Source organism: Microplitis demolitor, chromosome 2, assembly GCF_026212275.2.
Source record: "Microplitis demolitor isolate Queensland-Clemson2020A chromosome 2, iyMicDemo2.1a, whole genome shotgun sequence".
NCBI classification, from domain to species: domain Eukaryota; kingdom Metazoa; phylum Arthropoda; class Insecta; order Hymenoptera; family Braconidae; genus Microplitis; species Microplitis demolitor.
In genome coordinates, this window is record NC_068546.1 from 21,985,987 (window position 1) to 22,008,426 (window position 22,440).

The 22,440-nt window shown below is 26.9% G+C and overlaps 1 protein-coding gene across 3 annotated transcripts in view; it reads left to right on the forward strand.

Annotated features, from left to right (window-relative positions):
- The window catches only part of LOC103579690 (uncharacterized), a 36,235-nt gene extending 15,078 nt beyond the window's left edge, over positions 1–21,157 (forward strand). For 2 of the 3 annotated variants that reach the window (XM_008561174.3, XM_008561173.3), the window contains exons 2-6: positions 2,948–3,150; positions 7,683–7,931; positions 12,759–12,966; positions 15,435–15,569; positions 16,575–21,157. In XM_008561174.3, the coding sequence (XP_008559396.1) occupies positions 2,948–3,150; positions 7,683–7,931; positions 12,759–12,966; positions 15,435–15,569; positions 16,575–16,773 (994 nt within the window). In that variant the 3' untranslated portion in view covers positions 16,774–21,157. Of the gene's footprint in view, positions 1–456; positions 538–2,947; positions 3,151–7,682; positions 7,932–12,758; positions 12,967–15,434; positions 15,570–16,574 lie in introns of all 3 variants that reach the window. The other variant, XM_053743021.1, reaches the window with a different exon arrangement.
- Positions 21,158–22,440: the final 1,283 nt, after the last annotated feature.

Consider the following 22,440-nt stretch of genomic DNA (forward strand, 5'->3'; position numbering starts at 1 on the left):
AAAATGTCAGCAATCCGACTTTTGAAAATTGGACTGAAATAAATTATTTTGAATTTTCTATTAATTTCTCCAGCCGGTTATTCAAAATTAATGAATTTATTTCTATTTAAATTAGTAATTTAATACATAAAATATTTATAACATAAAAGATGATAACTATGAGTGTTTATTAGCTCGTTAGCTTATCATTACATTGCTTAATAACTAAAGTTCAAGTGGGAGAAAATAAATATTTCACAAGGCATATAGGATGTACAATCAGTCCAATTTAGTCTTTTTGTAAACTTCTTGACGGAAGCATAAACTCATTATTTTAAATAAAATATCTGATAATAAATAAGATAACAAGTGTTAAGTAAAAATAGAGTTTTTTTCATTTTTGAATTATTTTTTAGCCGCAATGTATTTCGGAAATTCAAATCTGCTGTAATAGTTTTGAATAATGTGTTTTTACAGAGTTTTTCAAAATAACTGGCTAGTTGTGCCAAATAACGATAATGGAACTGGAGTACTGCAAAAGCCTCTATTTCAACGAGAGTAAGCTAAAAAATTATAAAAATATTATTTTTTTAAAACGACGATTTGAAATTTTCTTGACTTTTTCTGTAAGAATTTAATGTTGTTATCTTTATGATTTGTTATCACAGCCACTTTATTTGTATTAGTAATGAAAATTTTTATCGAAGCTGATAAAAAAAAAATCTCATCTATAAAAATTAAAATTTCATATTTAATATAATTCCCTGAGAATTTTTAATAATTAAATTATCTATTTTTTCTCATAATACTCATAGACAAAAGGTTTCTTTAATACCGTTTATAAAATATCTTATGACCGGAAAAAAGTTTAAGTATGTAATTACAGGCTCATTAACTGCGTTTAACAAAGAAAAAAATAAAGGGAAAATATTCGAGAATAATTGCGCTTAGAAAAAATAAACGGAAATTAAAACAAAAGAATAAAATCTTTAGAATTTCCATCAACTATAACAGGGAGTTTAATTGCAAAAAAAAAGTACAAGTACTTGTGGGTGGAAGTTAATTGATGATAATTTTCATTGGCGCTATTACTTATGATACCGCATTACTTAATTAAGCTATGTAATTGCTTCACTAAAGTCTTATTCTTTTAAATTTTTGATCAGTTATTTCTCAAAATCTAATCTTTTTTTCTCAACCAATCAAACGGTAATTTCTTTGTTACATGTACAACAAATTGTTTTTATTCAAAACACATAACATATATACTAGACTGATTCAAAAAAAAAAAGACTATTTTTGTTTTCTTCATTATATTGAAAATATTGTTGGAAATGACGAAAAAAAAATACTGTGAAAGTTTGAGCTCTTATTATTAATATTAACAGCTGCCGCATCGCAATTTTCTATTTCCCGTTTAAATAACATGGAAAAATTTATTTTTTAAGCTTGGGAATTTTGTAGCTCACGGTGGGGCCAATACTTTTGAATGTTAAAGACATATTCTTATGGGAAATTTGACGCTCTATAAAAAAGGTGTCTTATGATTTTTCGATATTTTTATTTCTTCAAAAGTTATTCGAAGTTAAAGTTAGATTGACGAAAAATTTTTACATTTTTTAAATTTTTCGACGCAACCATCAATTTTTTCGGAAAATTTTATAGGACCTTTTTTGTAGAGCATTTTATTTCCTATAACTTATCTTGGAGAAAATTTTCGATATTTTTAACAAGTCGTAAGTTATTTGTAATTAACTGGAAATCTTCTTAAAAAATCTAAATATTGTAGCTTAAAAGTAATTATATTGAAATTTTCAGTTAATTACAAATAACTTACGACTTGTGAAAAATATCGAAAATTTTCTTCAAGATAAGTTATAGTAAATAAAATGCTCTACAAAAAAGGTCCTATAAAATTTTCCGAAAAAATTGATGGTTGCGTCGAAAAATTTAAAAAATGTAAAAATTTATCGTCAATCTAACTTTAACTTCGAATAACTTTTGAAGAAATAAAAATATCGAAAAATCATAAGACACCTTTTTTATAGAGCGTCAAATTTCCCATAAGAATATGTCTTTAACATTAAAAAGTATTGGCCCCACCGTGAGCTACAAAATTCCAATTTTTTGAATCAGTCTAATATATACTCTTTTGTTGTAACACATGCTGTCATTTAAATTGTAATGTTTACATATTGGATTAAGAGCTTTTAATCTAAATTGCATTCATAATAAAATAGCTTTTACAATCGATGACTGATTAATATTTTATTCATAAAAATTGAATTTTCGAGTATGAACAAAGTACGATTAATGTTTCACAAAGTGTGCGATAAGTTCATGTCAACTTTTATTATGATAACATATATTATGCATTAATCACCTAATGCAATATAAAGTATTTCCATTCCATTATTAAAATTATTAATTTATCATGTTTTAGATGTAGAGATAATTTATTTTGCCTTATCAATTATCATAATGAGTATACAAAGACTACAAAAACACTTTATGAAATTAGAAACGTTACCAAATTACTATATTTATTGATATAGTGTCAGTATATCACAATTCTTATGAATAACTATAAAAAGTGTTGTACAGAATCGTTAGTTATTTGAATTTTATTATTATTCGCACATGGTTTGATAAAATATAGAGGCTGTGTAAACCTTCTATTCTATTTTTCAAAAAATTATTTGATCAACTGTTACTTTTGAATTATCATAAACAATCACATATATATAGTACACTACAAAGTTTGGTTTGACTGTTCCCCAAGTTCCCGTATTAATTTTGAATTATTTATATCCATGCTGGAAAACAATTTACGCAAAATTTATATTGGACTGAACGTGATATTTAAGTTAAAACCAATACAAATGTATCACAAATATGTCTACCGAATTTTATTTGAAATTTATTACTGCGTATAAACAATAAAGAAAAATATTTTTTATTTTTGCAGACCTAGTACGGTTTCAGGAGAGGAAGGAATGTTAACCGGAAGTTTAGGAGCCAAATTAAAATGTTCGTCACCGATATCACGACTGAGAGTAGAAAAAATCGAGGGTGGATTGATGGTTGCTGGCGTTGTTATAGCAGCGAACTGTCAGATTGCACTTCCTGCTTTCGGTTTTCTCTTCATGTTTGTCGGAGCAGTTTTAACTGGTGAGGAACTTGTTCCATTTTTATATCTCTATACTTAATATATGAACATTTTCTTATCTTTTTAAAAAATTTTAAAAATACAAGCTATTTTTTTGGCAGTAAAAACGGTTCTGCTATCAAGTGTATCATCAATCATGCATGTAAAGTTATTTAAATGCTTTTTTTTAACTAACTATTTTAAATAGAGGTTTTATTTTTATTCAAATATAGTCTTGATGTTTGAGAATTGAATTACAATATGTAAATTAGTTTGAAAGCTCTTGAACATCTAGAAGTTTTGATTATTCCCTATTGAAAATTTTATAAGTTTCGTTTATGTGGAAACTTTGTATAAAATATGTTGCATAAGTTGTTCAATCAAAATACGTCCTTATTCTAGAATGTCCGTAAACAAAAACATTAATTTTGATCTTATTGTTTTGTTGTAAAGGAAAATTATAGTTAATACTCACTTCTAACGCAAAACTGACAGGCATTGCTTTCTTTCTTTATTTCTTTTTGTCGTTAAATTGAACAATTGTTGTTACCATATTGATTTAGAGGACATTGACTGATTAGTCATTAGCTTCATAAAGGAATTACTGACCTATGTGAACTTCTATTTAGTGATTAATAATGGTGAGTCATGTGGCATGATGGCTAACAGTAATTAGTCCAAATTATTTTTGTAGCACGCACTCGAAATGTATGACATTAAGCGCCTACGTTGAGCAGCTTCAAACATATATAACAGCGGGTTATAAAGATGAACTAGTCATCCGAATCGTGAAGATCAAATTTCTACGACGGCGATTCTGACCAGAATTAAGGTGTCCATTAAAGGTTATGAGGTCTGAGATATCAGAGAAGTCTTCTTGACTAAAGAATGCCAGCACATAGAAGTAAAGGAAAAAAATTTTTTCTGAAAACTGAACCCTGAGTCTAGATTTTCGATTTTCAATCGAATTTCTTAGACGGAGATTCTGACAAAAATTAAGGCAACGGGGAGAAAATTTTATATTCAAAATCCTATGAAGAGTACAAACGCTTCGCGTTTAAGGTGTGCTAAAGTAATTCTTGTATGATTTCTCTTAAACTATTAAAAAAACTTGTACCTGTTTTACAGCAATTGAAGAGGATTATTGAGGCTTCGACTTTATCACATACTGACACAAATTGGATCAATATTTTACTAGTTAAATGACAATAACGTAAAAAAATTGGTTTTTAATGCCTATTCTGTGAATTACGGCTTATCGGCTCTAAGATCTTGTGAACTTTAGCGTTTGATAAACACTATTGCTCGTCATAGAGTGCTTTCGAATCATTTGATTCGTTCTTGAGATATACGACAATTAGTTTACACAGCTACAAAAGCACACACGTTTGTCTAAAAAAGGACAGGAACGATTTCTCAGACCTTGAAACATCAAGACCCGTTCATAGTTTTTAAAATCAGAATGCTCATGACTTCCAGTGGTTTTAAAAAAAATTTTAATTTTATTCATAGCGTGATCTGAAAAATGTTAATGAATTCTTCTATCGGAAATAATATTTTATTTTAATACATACTAACAATGGCAAGTACTTATACTTGATACAAAGAAGATCCTTGTACGAAATTAATGCAGCAAAAATAAGTAATACTAAAAGTTGTTTTACACAGCAAGCTTAAAATTTATATAATACAGCATAGTTACTCCTTTTACTGATGAAAAAGAAGCAACGAAGATGTAAGAGCCCCGAAGGACTTTTGAGATTTAGAACAAAAAGTGTGGACTGGGTTATTAATGATAAAAGAACTGAAACCTCACAGCGACAAGCAGTAGCTCCTACAATATCATTACATCCATTGATCTTTGAAACCATACGAAAGTACAAAACATTGTAGCTTTAGATTCTCAGGGTAAAAAATACAATTCAATCTCATGTGAATTCAGTTTTTTGATGTACGATTTTTGACAAAAAACATGGGATTATTACACTACGTTATTTGAATAGACAACCTGTTTTTGAAACGGGTAATAAAAAAGACTACATGTAAGAAATATATAATGAATGGATTATGGATGACAAGATACAGAAGATTTCGCTCGTTTACTCCTAAGAGCTGGTGATACTTTTTATGCTATTTAATTATTTTTATACCAATTTAATATTTAAATTGAGTTGATGTCTTGGAATAAGTTAATGGACGGTCGTAAATATTTGGCAAAACTACACAAGAACTGTATTTATAAAAAATATACAGAGAAAAAAATATTTTGGAATCTTATATATTTTTGGCGCTAAAATTTGAACTCTGTAAACATCAATAAGTGAAATCGGCGAATATTCACTAATTCTAAGTGCCAATCGAACGACTTTTTAAAATAAGTTGTTCGGTTTGCACTTAAAATTAGTGAATATTCGCCAATTTCACTTATTCTTGTTTACAGAGAAGATTTAATGAAAGATGATTTTTTTGATCGAAGAAATCCGAGTTGATTTTAAAATATTTTGATCTTTTTTGACAGTGTAAAAAAATTTTGATTTTCTTCTGTCAAAAAATGATTCGCGTTAGATATTAAATTACTAATGCAATGATTTATATCGATCTATTACTCAAAAAATATTGTTTTCACAAAAGTTATTTTTTTCTGTATATTCTGGATACTTTAAAAAATAATAAAATATTAAATTACATATTTTGTTTACATAAATCTACAACTTAGTGGTTAAGTTGTAAGATCGAGATATCTATTATGCTGGGATTTTTAAAAACTTTCATAGAATAACGGAAGTAATTTAAAGTTGTTAGATGTGAAATCGCGGTAATTATGTGTAATTAAAATTTATTTTTTATTACAATCGTTATCTCAATATCTCAAGGACAAGTGTGTTTATAATAAAAATTATAAGTACGATCTGATTGACGTTGTATTAAGACACTTGATATACTTAAGCAGTAAATTTGAGAACCGCTATGCTCGTTGTAATTCGAGGCCAGTGAACCTCATGATAGCCTACTCCACTCGCATCGTGTCTCGTATGTAAGATGGTATTAAAGAAAGAAAAAGAACAAAGAGCAAGCAAAAAGCCAAGAAGAAGTGAAGGATAAAGATGAGAGAAAATGGTGGCGGCGATGATGACGATGAACGAGAGACGAAAGAGGTGAAGGGTCTACTTGTTCACCATATAATACAACAGCTGGTCATTGCACCTATACCTTCTTCCCCATCGTTGTCATCTACTGTACAGTGCATTCTGTTGTTGCTAGCCGATTTATCAAGACCGGTTAGACATTTTTTTAAAAATTTATTTCTTTTTACTTCTGCCTCGACGACTGCTAGCCACGAGAATCCACTTTAAACTCGCTTTCATTTGTATTTACTGTTAAATCCAGAAGATATTTATTTAAACTCACTTTTCAATTCATTACTAGTCACTAAAAATTATGGTAATTTTAATAATTATCTTATTGTTCGTTTTGCAATGCGCATGATCATAATGTTGTATATATTTTTAATAATTAGTCATGTGGGACAAATGTGCAATGTAGGTAAGTGTGCACAAACTCATTGATTTCAGGTTTAAATCCATGGTTTTTGCACACTTACCCACTGCGCAAATTTGCCCCACATAACTGTCATATTTTTCTTTCATTGAATGAAATTAAAAGATTTTGAAAGATAAAAAATATTCAGAATGATGATTAACATGAGTATAGTTACATTTATTATGAAAAAAATAATATATAAGATCTATCTTGTAAGACAATTGCAAAACTTCCCAATTATAAAATTTAATGATTATAATTAGGTAAAAATAACCTCTAAAGAAATTAGAGCGGAACTTATAAGTCAAAATAATCTTAGATTTTTTAATTTCTAATGTAATCATAAAAATTCATAATTTTAATTTATGATAAAATGAAAAAAATTTATGAATTTAGAGCTATTTTGTGTTTCATAAAAAAAAATTAGTGAAATAACTTATATAGTTACCATTTATGTACATATGCAGTCCGGTAAAAAGATGTGGCAACAATGCACTTTTTTTATGTTTTATTTAGAATTGTATACTGAGTCAGTATGTACATATTATATATTTCTTAAACTCGTTTTTTTATTTTGTAAAATTGAAGGATAAATAAGGAAAAATTTATAAAACGTAACAGTGAAAATTTTTTCAAATTATGTGTTTGAAAAAGTCATGTTCAAATACATTTTCAAAAAACTGGACATTGAATTATTTTCCTGTCTGACAACTACCGAATTTAAAATTTCAAAGTTGGAAAATTGTTTTTTTTCTAATTGATTGAATTTCTTAAATAATTTTTTTCAAGTTACGTTGACTCTGAAAAAGAGAGGAAGGCAGCTTCCTACTCTGCACTATTTAAAAGAAAGAATGTTCGTATGCGTCATCATCAAACGCTGCCTTAATGTATTTGGGAAGAAAGGTTGAGCCTTTCTATAAGAAATAATTTTTAGAATATCAGTAGGCAGAATAAAAAAAAAATATTTATTATAACTTTGATTGGTTTTATATTAATCTATGAAATGTTGTTTCAGCTGCATCTTACCGAGGTCCAGGCGAAGATGAAGATAAAGATTCCTACGCAGCCAGAATAGCATTTACCGGGAATTCACGAATTTTAGGGCCAATTTGCATTGTCATCGGTGCATTGATGCTAGGACTTGGTGTCTTGCTATGCATGCTAACGAGGCGTGCAAGAAAAAGGGAACGACGAGTGGGCTTCCATTGTCCTTTGCATGGCGACTTCTATCCATTAGGGCCTGTCAAGGGTGTAGGAATCCTCGGTAAGTTGAAAAGCATTTTTATTTAAATTCTATCTGTCACAAAATATATCATAAAAATATTCCGGGTTCACATAAAAAAATATAAAGAGTTATAGCGAAAAATTTACATACACATATATATTGTATATACATACAAAGATCTGCATGGAAGCGTATCGAGAAATATAGCTCGTTAGACGGCTGTTTCCTGTGGCAAAGGGACTCGCTCGCTCAATAGTACAAAAGGATGCAACGAACCGGTGTATTCGCGTAACGAGTATAATATAGTGTAACGAAAAAGATTATAATTAACCGTCGGTATGCAGGTTAAATTGAGAGATAAAAATAAAATGGAATGATGGAAAGATAAGGTCGTTTAAAATTACCATTGTCCATCGATCTGCATTTTATGTCTCGTAGATTTCATGTTACAAAATATGGGACAATAAGAATCAGATACACGCATATCTCAAATATATATAATAACCGCTTATTATATTCGTGATATATATAATCATACTTTCAAGCTTCATATATACTTTATTCTTTGTTGGTACAATGGCATCTAATTGTCACATTCTCTAACAATTATATCGACAATTGTTATGCGTAATTATTATTTTTGTCTTTAATTATATGATTAATGCTGGTTTTTTAAAAACATTAATTAAAACGTCAAGGTAAGCTTGACTTTCTATGAAAGTTATGAAAACTTTTTTGTCATAATAATTGAAAGCAACTGTTTCTAGAACTGTCTCTACTTGAAAATTTTAATAATGCAATAAAAAGCTAGTATTTGCATTCACATCTGACTTTTAATATTCTGTTGATATTTTTTTTTATTTCTGCTTTATCTCGAGAATGGCTTTTAAGCACAGCGTTCGTATCTTATTTTCTCATTTCAAATTCCTATAATTTTTTTTTATACAACACGAGGAAATCATTATTTTTTCGCACTTTATCACAGAATTATTTTTTTATCATATTTTTGAATCATAATTACGTTTTTATACTTTTATCACATTAATTATTGTTTTAATTTCCTCGCCGTCTGTTGCTTTTTTAATAACAAAATTTTATTTTTTCATTTTATAGGATACATATATTTTTTTTAGCAAAGTTACATTTGAACAGATTAATTATCACATTTTTTGTTTTTAGTAATTAAAGTATACGATACATGAAATATAAATTATTTGGATTCCTCATAATGATAACTATTATCAATTATATAATAATATGAGATTCAGTTCAATTTCAATTGCTTCACACTTTACTATGAGCAAAATAAAATTTTGTTTTTTTAATTAACATGGAAAAAGAGTGATCGAACTGTAAACATCTCATTCAATATTATAAGCCTAAGAGCAAGTGTCAAAAGAGCTTCGACAAGGATAACTAGGCCGAGTAGAACACTTACAAGAGTACACGACAACTGTTTCCGGCGAAAAGCTGTCAACCTCATTCCAGGTCATTGAGAAATAAAAAATAAAGCCTTCTATTTTTGATTAAATTTTAATTTTCATTGAATTTATGCTCTTTTGCAACCATGGAAAAAATAATTCGTTTCAAAAAGAGTCCAAAAAAGTTCGACATGTGGAACTTTTAAACTTGGAACGACTTAGAACTTCAAGTGGAACTTTTGTAATTTTGATAGTAGAAAGAAAGGTTTATCTAGGACTATATGAGCGAATTTTGAGTAAAATAAGAATGTTATCAAAACACATTTTTGCTATATTTTACCCTTGTTTCAAAAAAGGTCAAAAACTTATACTATAAGTTGGAACTATCATGAACATTTTTGTATTTTTTAGACGTTTTTGGTGTCTAATGGTAACTTTTTTGGAATGAGAATAAAATATAGTAAATATATGTTTCAAAAACCCTTTTTCACGAAATTTTAACCTTATTTCGAAAAAATTCAAACACTCCAATTAGGAATTTTTTATTCTTATGTTTCAAAAATCTTTTTTTTTTTTTTTCAAAATTCGCTCATATAAAGTCCTAGATAAATTTTCTTTGTACTCTAAAAATTACAATATTTCAAAAAAAGTTTCACGCAAAGTTCTAATCTGTTTCAAGTTCAGAAATTTCATATTTTCATTTTTGGAATCTATTTCGAACGAATTTTCTTTACATGGACATATATATATAGATCATTTTAATGAATTTTTTTATCATCACCATTGAAATTATTATCTACAATGAAATGGTATTTTTTATTTTTAAACCTTGACCTCTTTCGTCCTTCGTTAAGTCTAGGTTGACCTTTAGTATACCATGCAAGTGCTGTACGCACAAGATAAATACAAAGTCCTGTATGTCTTCCGTATTGTACAACTGTACGTATAGCAGTCCACTGAGATTTATTCGATTAGCATACGTACTTACTGTACTACTCTAAATATCGTCTATGTATGTTTGACCCCGTTGTAAAGGTCACGCAAATAGACCGTCGTATTTTAGAATGGAAATGTGCTTTGCTATTTTAATATTGCACTAAATTACAAAAGGGTGAGTTCCAATGCAAATAAGTCTGAGGAGAGCAATACAAGTATTCAAAACTCAGTAATTAATTTTCTCTATTTTTAAAATTTAAATAACACAGAAGTTTCAAGTTTCTCTTTAATTGATATATATTTTTTTTATTGTAAATGAAAAGCTATGACGATTAAAATAAAATAATTACGGCGATTATTTATTTCTATTACTGTATTTACTGAATAAGAAAGTGACTTTTCTTACGTTCAAAAAAGCTAAAGTGTAATGCAGGTATAAGAAAATAGAGGTCACAACTCTCACATACAATATAAATATAAAATGTAGACATAGTCATAAACTGGATTTCACAATTATAAAACTGACCGATAATTATAGAAAATATATTTTTTTGAATACTTACAAAAATTATTTTTATGTAGAAATTATGATGAATAATTTAATTTATAATTACTTCTGTGAAATCAGTTAATTTCATTGTATTTAAATACAAGATTTTTAAATCGTCTAATTTTTTAAACAATAGAATAAATGATGAAATAACATGATTCAAAAAAAATAATGCATATATTTGCTTGGAGTAGTTTAGTTTTTCCTTATTTTTTGAGACCATTATTTATTTTTATTATTGTTGAGCGAGAGAATTTCTGAAAAACTGGTGATGGAAAAATTTTTGTGGATGGATCAGAATTTTGAAAATTTCCAAAAAAGAGAGCGTATATTTTTATGTTATCACTTTGTTTATAACTCATTAATAATTATAAAATCATCAGTCAAAAATTGAGGATAATTCGGCTGCCCAATTTCAAAATATAGTAAAGGAAAAATTTTAAAAAATAAATTGTTCAGTATTTTTAGTTCCAGTGGAGTCTTGTGAAAATGATTAAATACATATTCAAAAAATTTTATTTTTGTCAGCTACTGTGTTTTGAAATTATGGTAATATTTGGTTACCATTAAGAATTTTGAAACATTGAACGAAATTCTGCCAAACCTTTTCAAAATTTAATTGTAAACTTTTAGAAGCGACTCGTAGTTCTACAAACGTCAAAGAGTATGCAAAAATATTTATTTAAAATATAATTTTGTCGGAACTTTATACCATGGTTGAGATGAAAGTGAAAAAAAGAATAGTCACTTCAAACAAAGCACCCTAACATATACATATATAATTCGCAAAAAATCAAATTATCATTTATGAATAGAAAAAGGTCTCAGAACTTTAAGCCATTTAATTATATGATGAACTATAATCACATGCAAAGCCATCTGACATATTTGGCGAGGTCTCAAAACGACGCCTTGAGGAACTGCGGCTAATTTTTAACTTTTTTTTCCTCAACAATTGAGGTCACTATATTTTTTTCATTACCTAAATGTTACTAACCCTAAATTGGTCACTTCTCACGACCTGAAAGCTTCAGTCAAACTGTAGGATATATGTATATATATATGTTATCGTCATGTATTTTAGGCTGCGACATTACCACGAGCTTTTATACCACCAATAGATCTTGGGCTACATTTTGGCACCATCTCAGGAAAAAAATCTACTAATGCTTCTAGTCACGTCATGATAGAAGTGCTGTAATCTTAGTCTTGCCACTTGATTTTTTTATTCCCAAGTTTACTGGCTTAAGTATGACAAAAAAAGTATTTGCGTTGTATTAAGTAGGGTCGGTAGTTACTTCAGTCCAAGTATTTCTTAACTGAAAGCTCTAAATACAGAACTAAAAATCGAAACTCGATATTGGTCCATAATCTATCAATCTACCCTTTTATTTTTTTAAACTTTTTGTTTATTTAAGAGGAAAACCTAGACAAATTTCCCGTTTAAAACAAGAAGTTAGATCTTAAATAGTACTTGAAAGTACTTGATGAGTTTCTAGTTAACACCTACTACAGTTTTAGTGGAACTTAAATTTTTACTCAGGGTACAAAAAATTCCCTATGATATAAACGTTAGAAAGTCAATTATTTTGACTCATTGATGAAAATTTAGTATGTAGAAATTTTTTTGTAAAATTTGATCCTGTAAAACTCAATATTGAACAGTTTTCTGTGCGATTATTTGTCACATGGTCGAAACTCTGCCGAAATTTTAAAATTCAAAGAAACCCTTTGATGCCGCGTGTATTTTTCTGCAATATTTTGCATCTAATAAAAAAAAACCGATGTAATTGATCTTAGTATAGCTTTTAATATAAATTTTTTTTAAATTTTCAGCAAAATTTCAATAAAATATTTCATAACTGATCAAAGCTTCATTAAATTCACAATACATTTGTTAAATATAACGTAAAAGTGATTAAAAGTAATGAGACTAATGATCGGGATGAATTATTCCAGGAGGCAAGGAAGTTGGTCGATGGCCGAAAATTCCTTGTTTTAAAGGACGTTCAGACGCTAAAACAATTAACAGTTTTATGGGATCGCATATGGGTCCACCACAATGTCCACATTCAGTTCTCAGTAGCACCAGAAGTTCTGTTAGTAGTTCACCATTGAGTCCTTGTCCAACACCAATGCCATTTCTCGTGACGTCCGGGTCTGTAAGGTAAATATTCTTAAGATCATACCATATATTTTAACATCAATTTTAGTATTCATATCATACATCTCTACGAAACTTTACCTTCATCATTAAAATAACCCAAGATCATAACAAAGATTACCACTAGGGTTTTTTTTGTGAGTAAAATCTACAACTTATGAATAAATAAAAAAAAACTTCCAGTGATGTATTAAAATTTCAAAATTTAAATGAAATTTTTGAAATGAATTTTAAAAATTTCCTAAATTGGAAACAGTTACAACTTTTTAAAATTTTTAAATACTTTTTCCAATAATTTACTCTAAAACGCATTGAGAATTATTAAGTATACATGTATATATGTGCATATATACATATATATAGAAAGTTGTCCCTCGCTTATTCTAAAAATATCACTAAAGCTTCATATTTATTTCACGAAACTCTATATCAGTCGCGTTTGTCATAAAACACCCTCTAGGTCTTTGTTCTATTCCCTGACCCTGTGTGACGTAGATGAACTATCACATCACGTTTAACTATTACAAAAGACATTTACCACGTCAGTAAACTTTTTATTTATTTTTATAAAGTAGAAATTGAATATTAATTACTATTTTTAACGAAAATAATCGAAGTCTGTGAATAATGTTCAAATATAATAAAATCTGACTATACTCAAACTTCAAACTTCAAAGTACTTGTAAATTTTCGTATTCAACTCAAATTTGAATATTTGGTTCCAATTTCAAAAATAAAAATTTTGCCTCCTTTATGATAAATTATAAACAATATTTCAATTTTTCAAAAATAAGATTAAAAAATAATCGAAGTCAGTCAATAGTTTTCAAATTCAATCGAATCAATATTCAAATTTCAAAATACTCGTAAATTTTCGCGCCTTTCAATTCAAATTCAAATATTCGGTTCCAACTAAAAATCAAATTTTAACCTTTTTTATGATAAATTATAAAAGATATTTAAAAAATTCACAAATACTTAAAATTTTTCAAAAATTTAATTCAAATTTTGATTGGACACAAATAAGTCTTAATTCGAATTATCTGCACACTTTCCAAAATTAATTATAATATCAAAACTCACTTATTTTTTCAAACTATTTATTCGTTTTTTTAGATACAAATTAAAACAAAAAATTGAAAATATATTCACTAGGAAAGGTCAAAGATTGAACGTAAAGTACAAGTGGATTTTCCGTATAACAATAGCGCATGTTCGATTGTTTGCCCGAATAAGTACTTTGTATCCTGACACGAAGTCGACACTTTGAATTATTCATAAGTGATTTTGGACCATTGTCAGACCTTGTCGTATGTACATTTAAGAACACAGTGTCTGTTACTCTTACACATGTGAAACAAACATTGGAATACTCTGTTTGCGTATTTACATTAGATTATTAATTTGAATTGAGTATCATAATATATGAAGCTCAATATTTTTATCTATGGTGTTAGAAAAAAGCGGGATTATTTTTTTTTTAACGATTAAGTTCTAAAAGTATTTAATAAAAAACTGAACAAATGTTTATACAGTCTCCATACTTACATATAAATTCTAGTAAATAAGTAATTTAATTTAAAAGTAAAAATAAATTTTTTAAATTAAATTTAATACATAGTAAAAAATACTGTACAGAAATTATATTAAATTTTAGTGAATAGTTGAGAATAAAATAACTGAAACATATTATCGATTGATATATTAATATTATAAATAATATTATTATTTGTCATTTATAAGACATGAGATATTCCATTGTATACATAACAAAACAACGCATCAATTTATCATCTAGACACGATCGAATATGAAATGCAAATATGCACAGTAGTTTTTATTAGATACATTTTATTGAACACGACGTTGAATATTATTTTAGTTAGATAATCTAAGGCACTGTTGGTTTTTACTGTTTGTTATTTTAAAAAATGTATATAGGATATACTCAATATTTGTTTTTGCTCAAAGAAAGGATACAAAGTTTATTTTAAATTTTACATATACGAGATAAATAAAAGATACTTACACCCTTTTTTTATTTAATTATTATAATTATATGAGTACATGTATATTTAAAAAAAAATGGCGGTCTACTTAAACTGACCGGAAGCTTTCATATTTTTTACGGTAATTATATGAGAGTATTTATTGTAAGACGTATGATTGGATTATTCACGCGACCGGAGACAAGGTCAAAGATAACTATTCGAATATTGGCTCTCTTTCCCCTTTGGTTGTCGCGTCAACCACTTGATTCAAATTAAGCTCAATAGAGTTTAAAATTTTAGCTTTTAAAAAAATATCAAAGTTTATTATTAATTTTTAACAAGAACAGAAAATTAACTTTCTGTAAAAAATTTTAGGAAAAATTTTAGCTATGAAAATTACACCAAATAATTTACTTATTTAAATTAAAAATAATTTTTTGCTTGTAATAAAGATAATAAAAAAAAAAAACAATATTTCAGCAGTGGGATGGTACAAAGCGTCGGAGCAAATCTGTCGCCAGACCAGACTTTTGGATCGATCCGATCTCTCTCGGTGACCCGAGAAGTAGCAAGCTTCCCACTATCGAGAACACCAACACCACCGCCTCAACACAGGTCTGTACCCTTTATCACCATGCTTCATATTAATGTAAAAATGTATTTTATATTATCATTATCCTGTAAAGAATTCGGAGTCATTAAAGATTTTATTTAAATCCGAGTTCACTCGAGTTACGGAATTTTTTTAAAATTCACTTCTCATTCGGAGTAAATTCAGTTTGTCTTTTCAGCAGAGTGGTTTGGATTTCATTTAAGTCCGCATTCACTCAAATTCAAAGTTTCAATATTAAAATAAACTCTCTTTCAAAGTGAATTTTACTCTGAGATTAAATAAATAAACAGACACCCGCTTAGAAGTCACTCCAAATTTAATCCACCTTTACTCCAAGAATTTACAGTGTATTCTGTTTCATGACTTTTATTGTCTATATTATCAGATAATTAAATATGTATCTGCTAAATTAAATTTCAAAATTTAAATATTTTAATTACTTTACTTTATAAACTAATTTTTTAAAAAATTCAAATATCTATATTTAGTTTGATTAATTTGTATAACAGCATTGACATTCGCACCTACAATATCGAGCTTCGTATCAAATTATTCATTTTACATAACTTGTAAAACACTTGCCGCCAACACGTGGCACATTATGTTTATGAATAGTTATACAATTTAATACTTACAGCTACAAAAAATATTTAAAAAAAACAGTTAATCTAAAAAATAAAAATTCTCTGTCCAACCGAAAATATCAATAAATATAAAAATTTACCGTATTAATTATGAAGTCTATATATATTTTTAAATAATTTATCAATAAAATATAAATAATACTGCAGTCAGCCGGCGTCTAATAATTTTTGATTTTTTTTTTTAAATTATAAATTAAAAAAAAAAAATATTTAAAAAAATTGCACCTGGAGTTTTTTAAATTCTCTACATGTGCATATTTTTAGTTTTTTTTTTTTTTTTAATTAAATATAAAAATGTGATTGTAATTTAATCTATCAAATATTTACTCTTATTAAAGTTATTTATTTTGGTTGTTTTTATAGGCCACCCACTTCAAATACTGAAGATTTGATCGGAGTACATAGTCCACTTCGTGAATCTTCGCCTCGACCAGAAATTCGAGTAGTAGCGCCGTCTCATCGACCAATATCGGCCTTAGCAACAAATTCATCGTCCGGCAGTATTCAATCAAACCGTAAATCTGTAAGCATTTTACTTCCGGAATATAATTCCTCTGGATGACCCCAGCACGGCTTCGTCCATCGCTGCGACGAGGCGCCGCTTTCCATGTGAGCTCGATAATTTCCAAAACTGCCTTGCACTGCATTATCAGTTATGGTTTATAAATAAAAGTCAAAAATAAATAACTTTACATCTTAAGATGAAATAAAAACAATCATCACAAGTATAAACAACATGAGTGATGAATGAGAAACATTACCACGCAAGATTATTTATCTTCATCACTAGCTAAGAGCAATGCAAGTGAGAAGTGAAAAATAAAACAAAGACTAGATACAAACAAACAAGTGTATGTCAAGAGATATTGATAAAGGTCATAAGTTAACAGCCCGACATTTTTGTAATTCTATTCCTGACGTAATAAGGTGGGTCATGATTAAGTTTATAAACTGGATTAATGTTATTAATCTAATAACACAGGACGTATTAAATTATATATATTATATATTAAATCATATTTCTGTTACCATATTACATGGTATTTTTATTTATATTATTGCGATAAATAATCTGTCTAATTGATAGAAATATGATCGATTAAATTTTAAATGAAATTGAAGGTTAAAAATTAAATTAATAATAATATTTAAAAAAAAGACAAAAAACAAAAAACTTGTATTATTTTTATGCACAGAAAAAAAAAAAATTTTTCTGTGTACTCAAATTACAGTCTTACATATCGCAAAAGTCACATGCTTCGCAAGCTGACAATAATCAGTCCAATAAAATTATTTTCAATTATTGCTATTGATCTTTGGTAATAGACAAGTTTATAAAAAATCATTAGAAGAATATTTTTAAATCAACGATCAATTTTTTTTCTTTTTACTTTGGTCAATGATTGCGATTTTAAAAAAAAAATAATACGAAATTTTATTTGCTTTGGTGAAGACAAATATAATCATTCAGTTTAGATATTTCATAACTTATTGAATTCTTATGTAAATAAATTTATACAGTTGATAACTTTATTGAATACCAACGGATAATTGAATTTTATAATGCTCTTTTTTAATTAAAAAAACTTTTTTTATTTTAAAAATACTGACATCAAAGTTTAATTTATTGTTGAGGTTTAAAAAATTTTATAGTTTATTACGACGCTTATTACAGTTACAATCTTTAGTATTTACATAAAAATATGTTTGTATATAAATATACTGTTTATTTACGTAATTTTGCTTGAACGCCCTCAGGTAACTTTTAGTTTTTAAAAATTTAAATCACACATACAGTTAGTTATTAAAACAATCGTTCACAAGAAGTTAAGAATAAGTAAAATAAATTTTTTTATCTTAAGAGCATTCTTAGACAATGTCCTTTTTTATTTTTAAATAAAATGACTTTTAACTGTCATAATATTCAAATTTTATTAATTAATTAGTAAAAAAATTAAAAGCTTTATTTAAAAAAGGACAATTTCACCGAGATATAGAATTTCTAAAGAAATTACTTACAGTTGTCATCAATTAGGAGTCAGGCGTAATTTGGTCAAGAAATTAAATCCTAAGAAATTTGAAAATTTGAATTTTAAAGTTGACATGAAGACTACGGAAATTTATTTACCAAACACTCAATTGATGTCAATTGTAATCATTTTTTAAAAATTTATATTTCTGCGAAGTTAAATTTAACACTAAATTTATGTGTGTAACTAAAAATACTTAAAATATTTGACATTCAAAGTTTACTATGTGACAATCAGTAATTTATAATAAAACGTAACATTGACCATAGAAAAAAGAATGAAATAAATTGAAATCGATATTAATATTTATCTTTCTCAATTATCTATTAATTATCCAAATTTTGGATAAAAGATAAAAGCCCTAGTACTCGATCACTTCATATATTTGTATAGATATATTTAGTAAATATAGATATACAAATACATGAGTGATCGAGTACTAGCTCTCTGATCGGGGAGTGGGTTTCTTACTTTATTGGCGCGAATAAATGAAAAATGAAATTTTGAAATGAGTGAACTAAAATTAGGGACGATAGTGATGATGATAATAAAGACAAATAAATTATTTTATTACTAAGGTATTTTTATTTTAAAAATGCTTGATGTAATCTAACACAAGAATTTTCATTAATTATCACTATAAATTTATTTAAAATGATAATTTGTTAATCTCATTTGTAATTAATTTAAGTTACTTTTAAGCTACTCCATATTTTGTATTATGCTTATTTTTTCTGTCTGTTCGTTTAATCACAATTATTGAATATTATATATAAATAATTAATTAATTAGTTAAAGAAAAAAAATTAGACTAATAGACTCATGAAAGAAATTACAATTAAAGTGACAACGATCAGACAGATGAAAAATTGTAATCGATAAGAGTCTAGTCTTGTATATAATTAGTTAAGCAAGGTGATAAACAAACAACGTGATTTGATAAAGTAGGTTTCAAATTTAATCTTTCGTCCGTCGCACCCGAGGGAATCTCGCTTTTTTTTTTAATGATAAATTTATAAAAATTAATCATTACTTTCCTAAACTGATTCAGTAATTCATGTATTAATTAATGTCATTAATCAATATAAAAATTTTGAAATCACTTTTTCATATTTATACAAAATATAAAATCCAAAAGCGCGCACCTCAATCGCCCATTTTATTTTTAATCATTCTATTTTATTTTTTATAAATATCCCGCCTTTTTGTCTTAGATGTCGCTCTTTTTTTACTGCAACAATTACACTAGTGCTGCCACCAGTAGTTGGAAAGAAAAAAAGAAAAAATAATAATAGTAAAAAAAATGGCAGCTAAATTTTTCGTGAGTAATCAGTTTTATGTTTTTTATTAATTGCAATTAAACTAAAAAGATTTGAATAGAGATTTTTTATAGGGTTGTTGTGATAACAAACACAAAGGTAATGAAAAAAAATTAGGCCGATTAATTGTGTCTATTAATAGTTATCGTGTTTATGAAGTTTCATTCCCGACATTACTCGTGTATAGGATTTAAATATGAAATGTAATTAAAAAATTAATAATCTGATCTAAATTAGCAAAATTTTGAAATTGATATGGCAAAATTGCACTGAAATTAACAGTCCGGTGATTCTCTAAAAGGATACGATGGACGAAAGGTTAAAAGACGAGAATGTGTCGAAGTTTATAAAATAATAACTAGTACTGAATAAAAGGGTCATACAGTCAAATCCGTCCGATTTTTTAAATAAGTATCGAGAGTTAGTTTATTTATATTTTATTTTTCTTTAAGTAATTTTTATACATAGTATAAATTATTTGTTTCGCTGATAAATTAGACATATATTATTATTATTAATAAGAAAGTTTAATTAATTGTTATCGAGATTAATTAAGTAAAATTGATGGTAAATTTTTGAATTAATTTCCTGATAAATTTTTATAAAATTTAGTTAAAAAAAAAAATAATAAAATTTAAATATTTAAATTTGTTAAAGGTGATATTTTTTAATCAACAGTGATAAGTGTATGTATAATTAGGACATAGAAATTAAAAATACGATGGACAGAAAATTTAAAAAAATTATATTAATGTTGATTATTAAAATTTTGTGAAAGCTATTATTTTATTTTTAATTATTTAAAAAAAAAATATCAAAGCTCAATAAATTTAAAGTTTACGGGAATGAATTTTTAAAAATTTACAAAAAAATTTGAAAAACTTAATTTGTATAAAATTTTAAATAATTAAAAATTAACAAATTAATTTAACGAGTTTGAAAAACTTGAACTATGACTCAGTTTAGAAAAAATACTCTCGATACTCTTGACAAAATGAAATACGATGGATTTGATAGATGAAAATAAAATAAAAAATGTAAGAAGGAAAAATGATAATATCGGAATTTATTAGACAATATCTAATACGAGTTTATTAAGTAATTTTACCAATATTCATACGTAGCTCAATCTATAGTAATTAATTAAATTTAATTAAAAATATATAGACATAATTAAGGGAAAAAATGAACAGTAAAACGACTAACTGACAGCGATCGTAATAAAACTGAACTATGAATTTATTGGAAGATTGATTGGATGGAATAAAAAAAAAGCGTGTGCCAAAATACGCCGATGCTGTTAGAAAAAGTAATAAAATAATTCCCATAGGAAGTTGATTTAAAATTAATAACATCTCTTGGGTAATCAAAAAATCAAGCCTACAGTTTTGTAAGCGAATGAGAGCTTTTATTGCTAATTATTACTTTGCCTTCGATATTATAAATATAATTATGTTATTACTTTTATTTCATTTTAAACTAAATTGTATATTCATTATTTTTTAATCATCGAGACTATAATTTAATCACATTAGGCTATTAATTATCGTTTTTATTATTTTGTACTATATTTGAATAAAACAACAATTAAATTTTAGCTTTTAAAAAAATATTATTATAAAAGAATTATTCGGGCAATAAGAATTTTAATTTTTATATTGATAGGGTAAAAGTAGCCTTTACTCCATTTTTTGGATTTAATACTTTATTTATTAATGAAAATATTAAAAGTAAAGTCCGTAAAAAATGATCTTTTCTCCCATTTTTTTACAATCACGTCATTACTGCGCATGCGTGTTAGTGAATATTTATAGACTTCATTGGAGTCAAGCAGTGGGAGAAAAGATCCAGGTGAATCCAAATTACGGGAATTAACCGAGAACGCGGTAACTTTCTGCGGTAACTTTGCCGTAATTGATGGTAATTTACAGTAATATGTGAAATTTTATGGTTACTTTCAGTAAAATACGGAAATTGAGCGTAATTTATGGCATTTTCACCTTAAGCACCGTATGCTTTTTTATTATTAGAGATTTTACAGTGCAATACGTCACTTTAAGGTAAAATATCGCAGGCTTTCTACAATATTACGGTAAATTATCATTCTATTACTGCAAATGTACGGTAAATATGTCGTACATTTATCGTAAAATGTCTTCATTTTCCTAAAATTATTCAGAATTACGGCAATTACTGTAATTTACCGTAATTCGGATCCACCAGGGATCTTTTTTTTTGCGGACTGAACTATAATAGTATTAAACACATTGAAAAATTTATAAGTGGCTAAAATAGGCTCTAAAGTGGTGAAAAACGGTACTTCTACCCTACTTAACATATGATACCATTCATTAGAATAATTTATTAAAAATTTTCCAAATTCAAACATTAATTGCAAATAAAATCAATGAATTTGTATGAAAAAAATCGAATTTCGTTACATTAGAAGGAATAATATATATATTTATTTCGATACTATTTTCACAATATTAATTGTGAAGAGATAAAATATATAAAAATTATAATTCTTATTGCTAAATACCACTGGCTATTTATTGATTAATTATCGACGAGTTTGTGATAGTAACTTTAATAATTTTGAATAATAATAAATTAATTATTAACGATAAGTAACTGTTTAAATAAATCAAGTTATTGGTAATAGTAATAAAAAAATTAGTTATAATTTATTGATAATTTTCTTCCCTCAGAACACAAAGTCGTACTATGAGATTAATAAAGAGCGAGGTTATGTCGTCTTTATAAAGTAAGATTTAAATAAATTTTTTATAGTTGTTGATTATAAGAAAAAGAGGCTGATTATGTTTAGAAAGTTCTAACTAATCCGGGTATTAAATATTACAAAGCAATTAATCAACA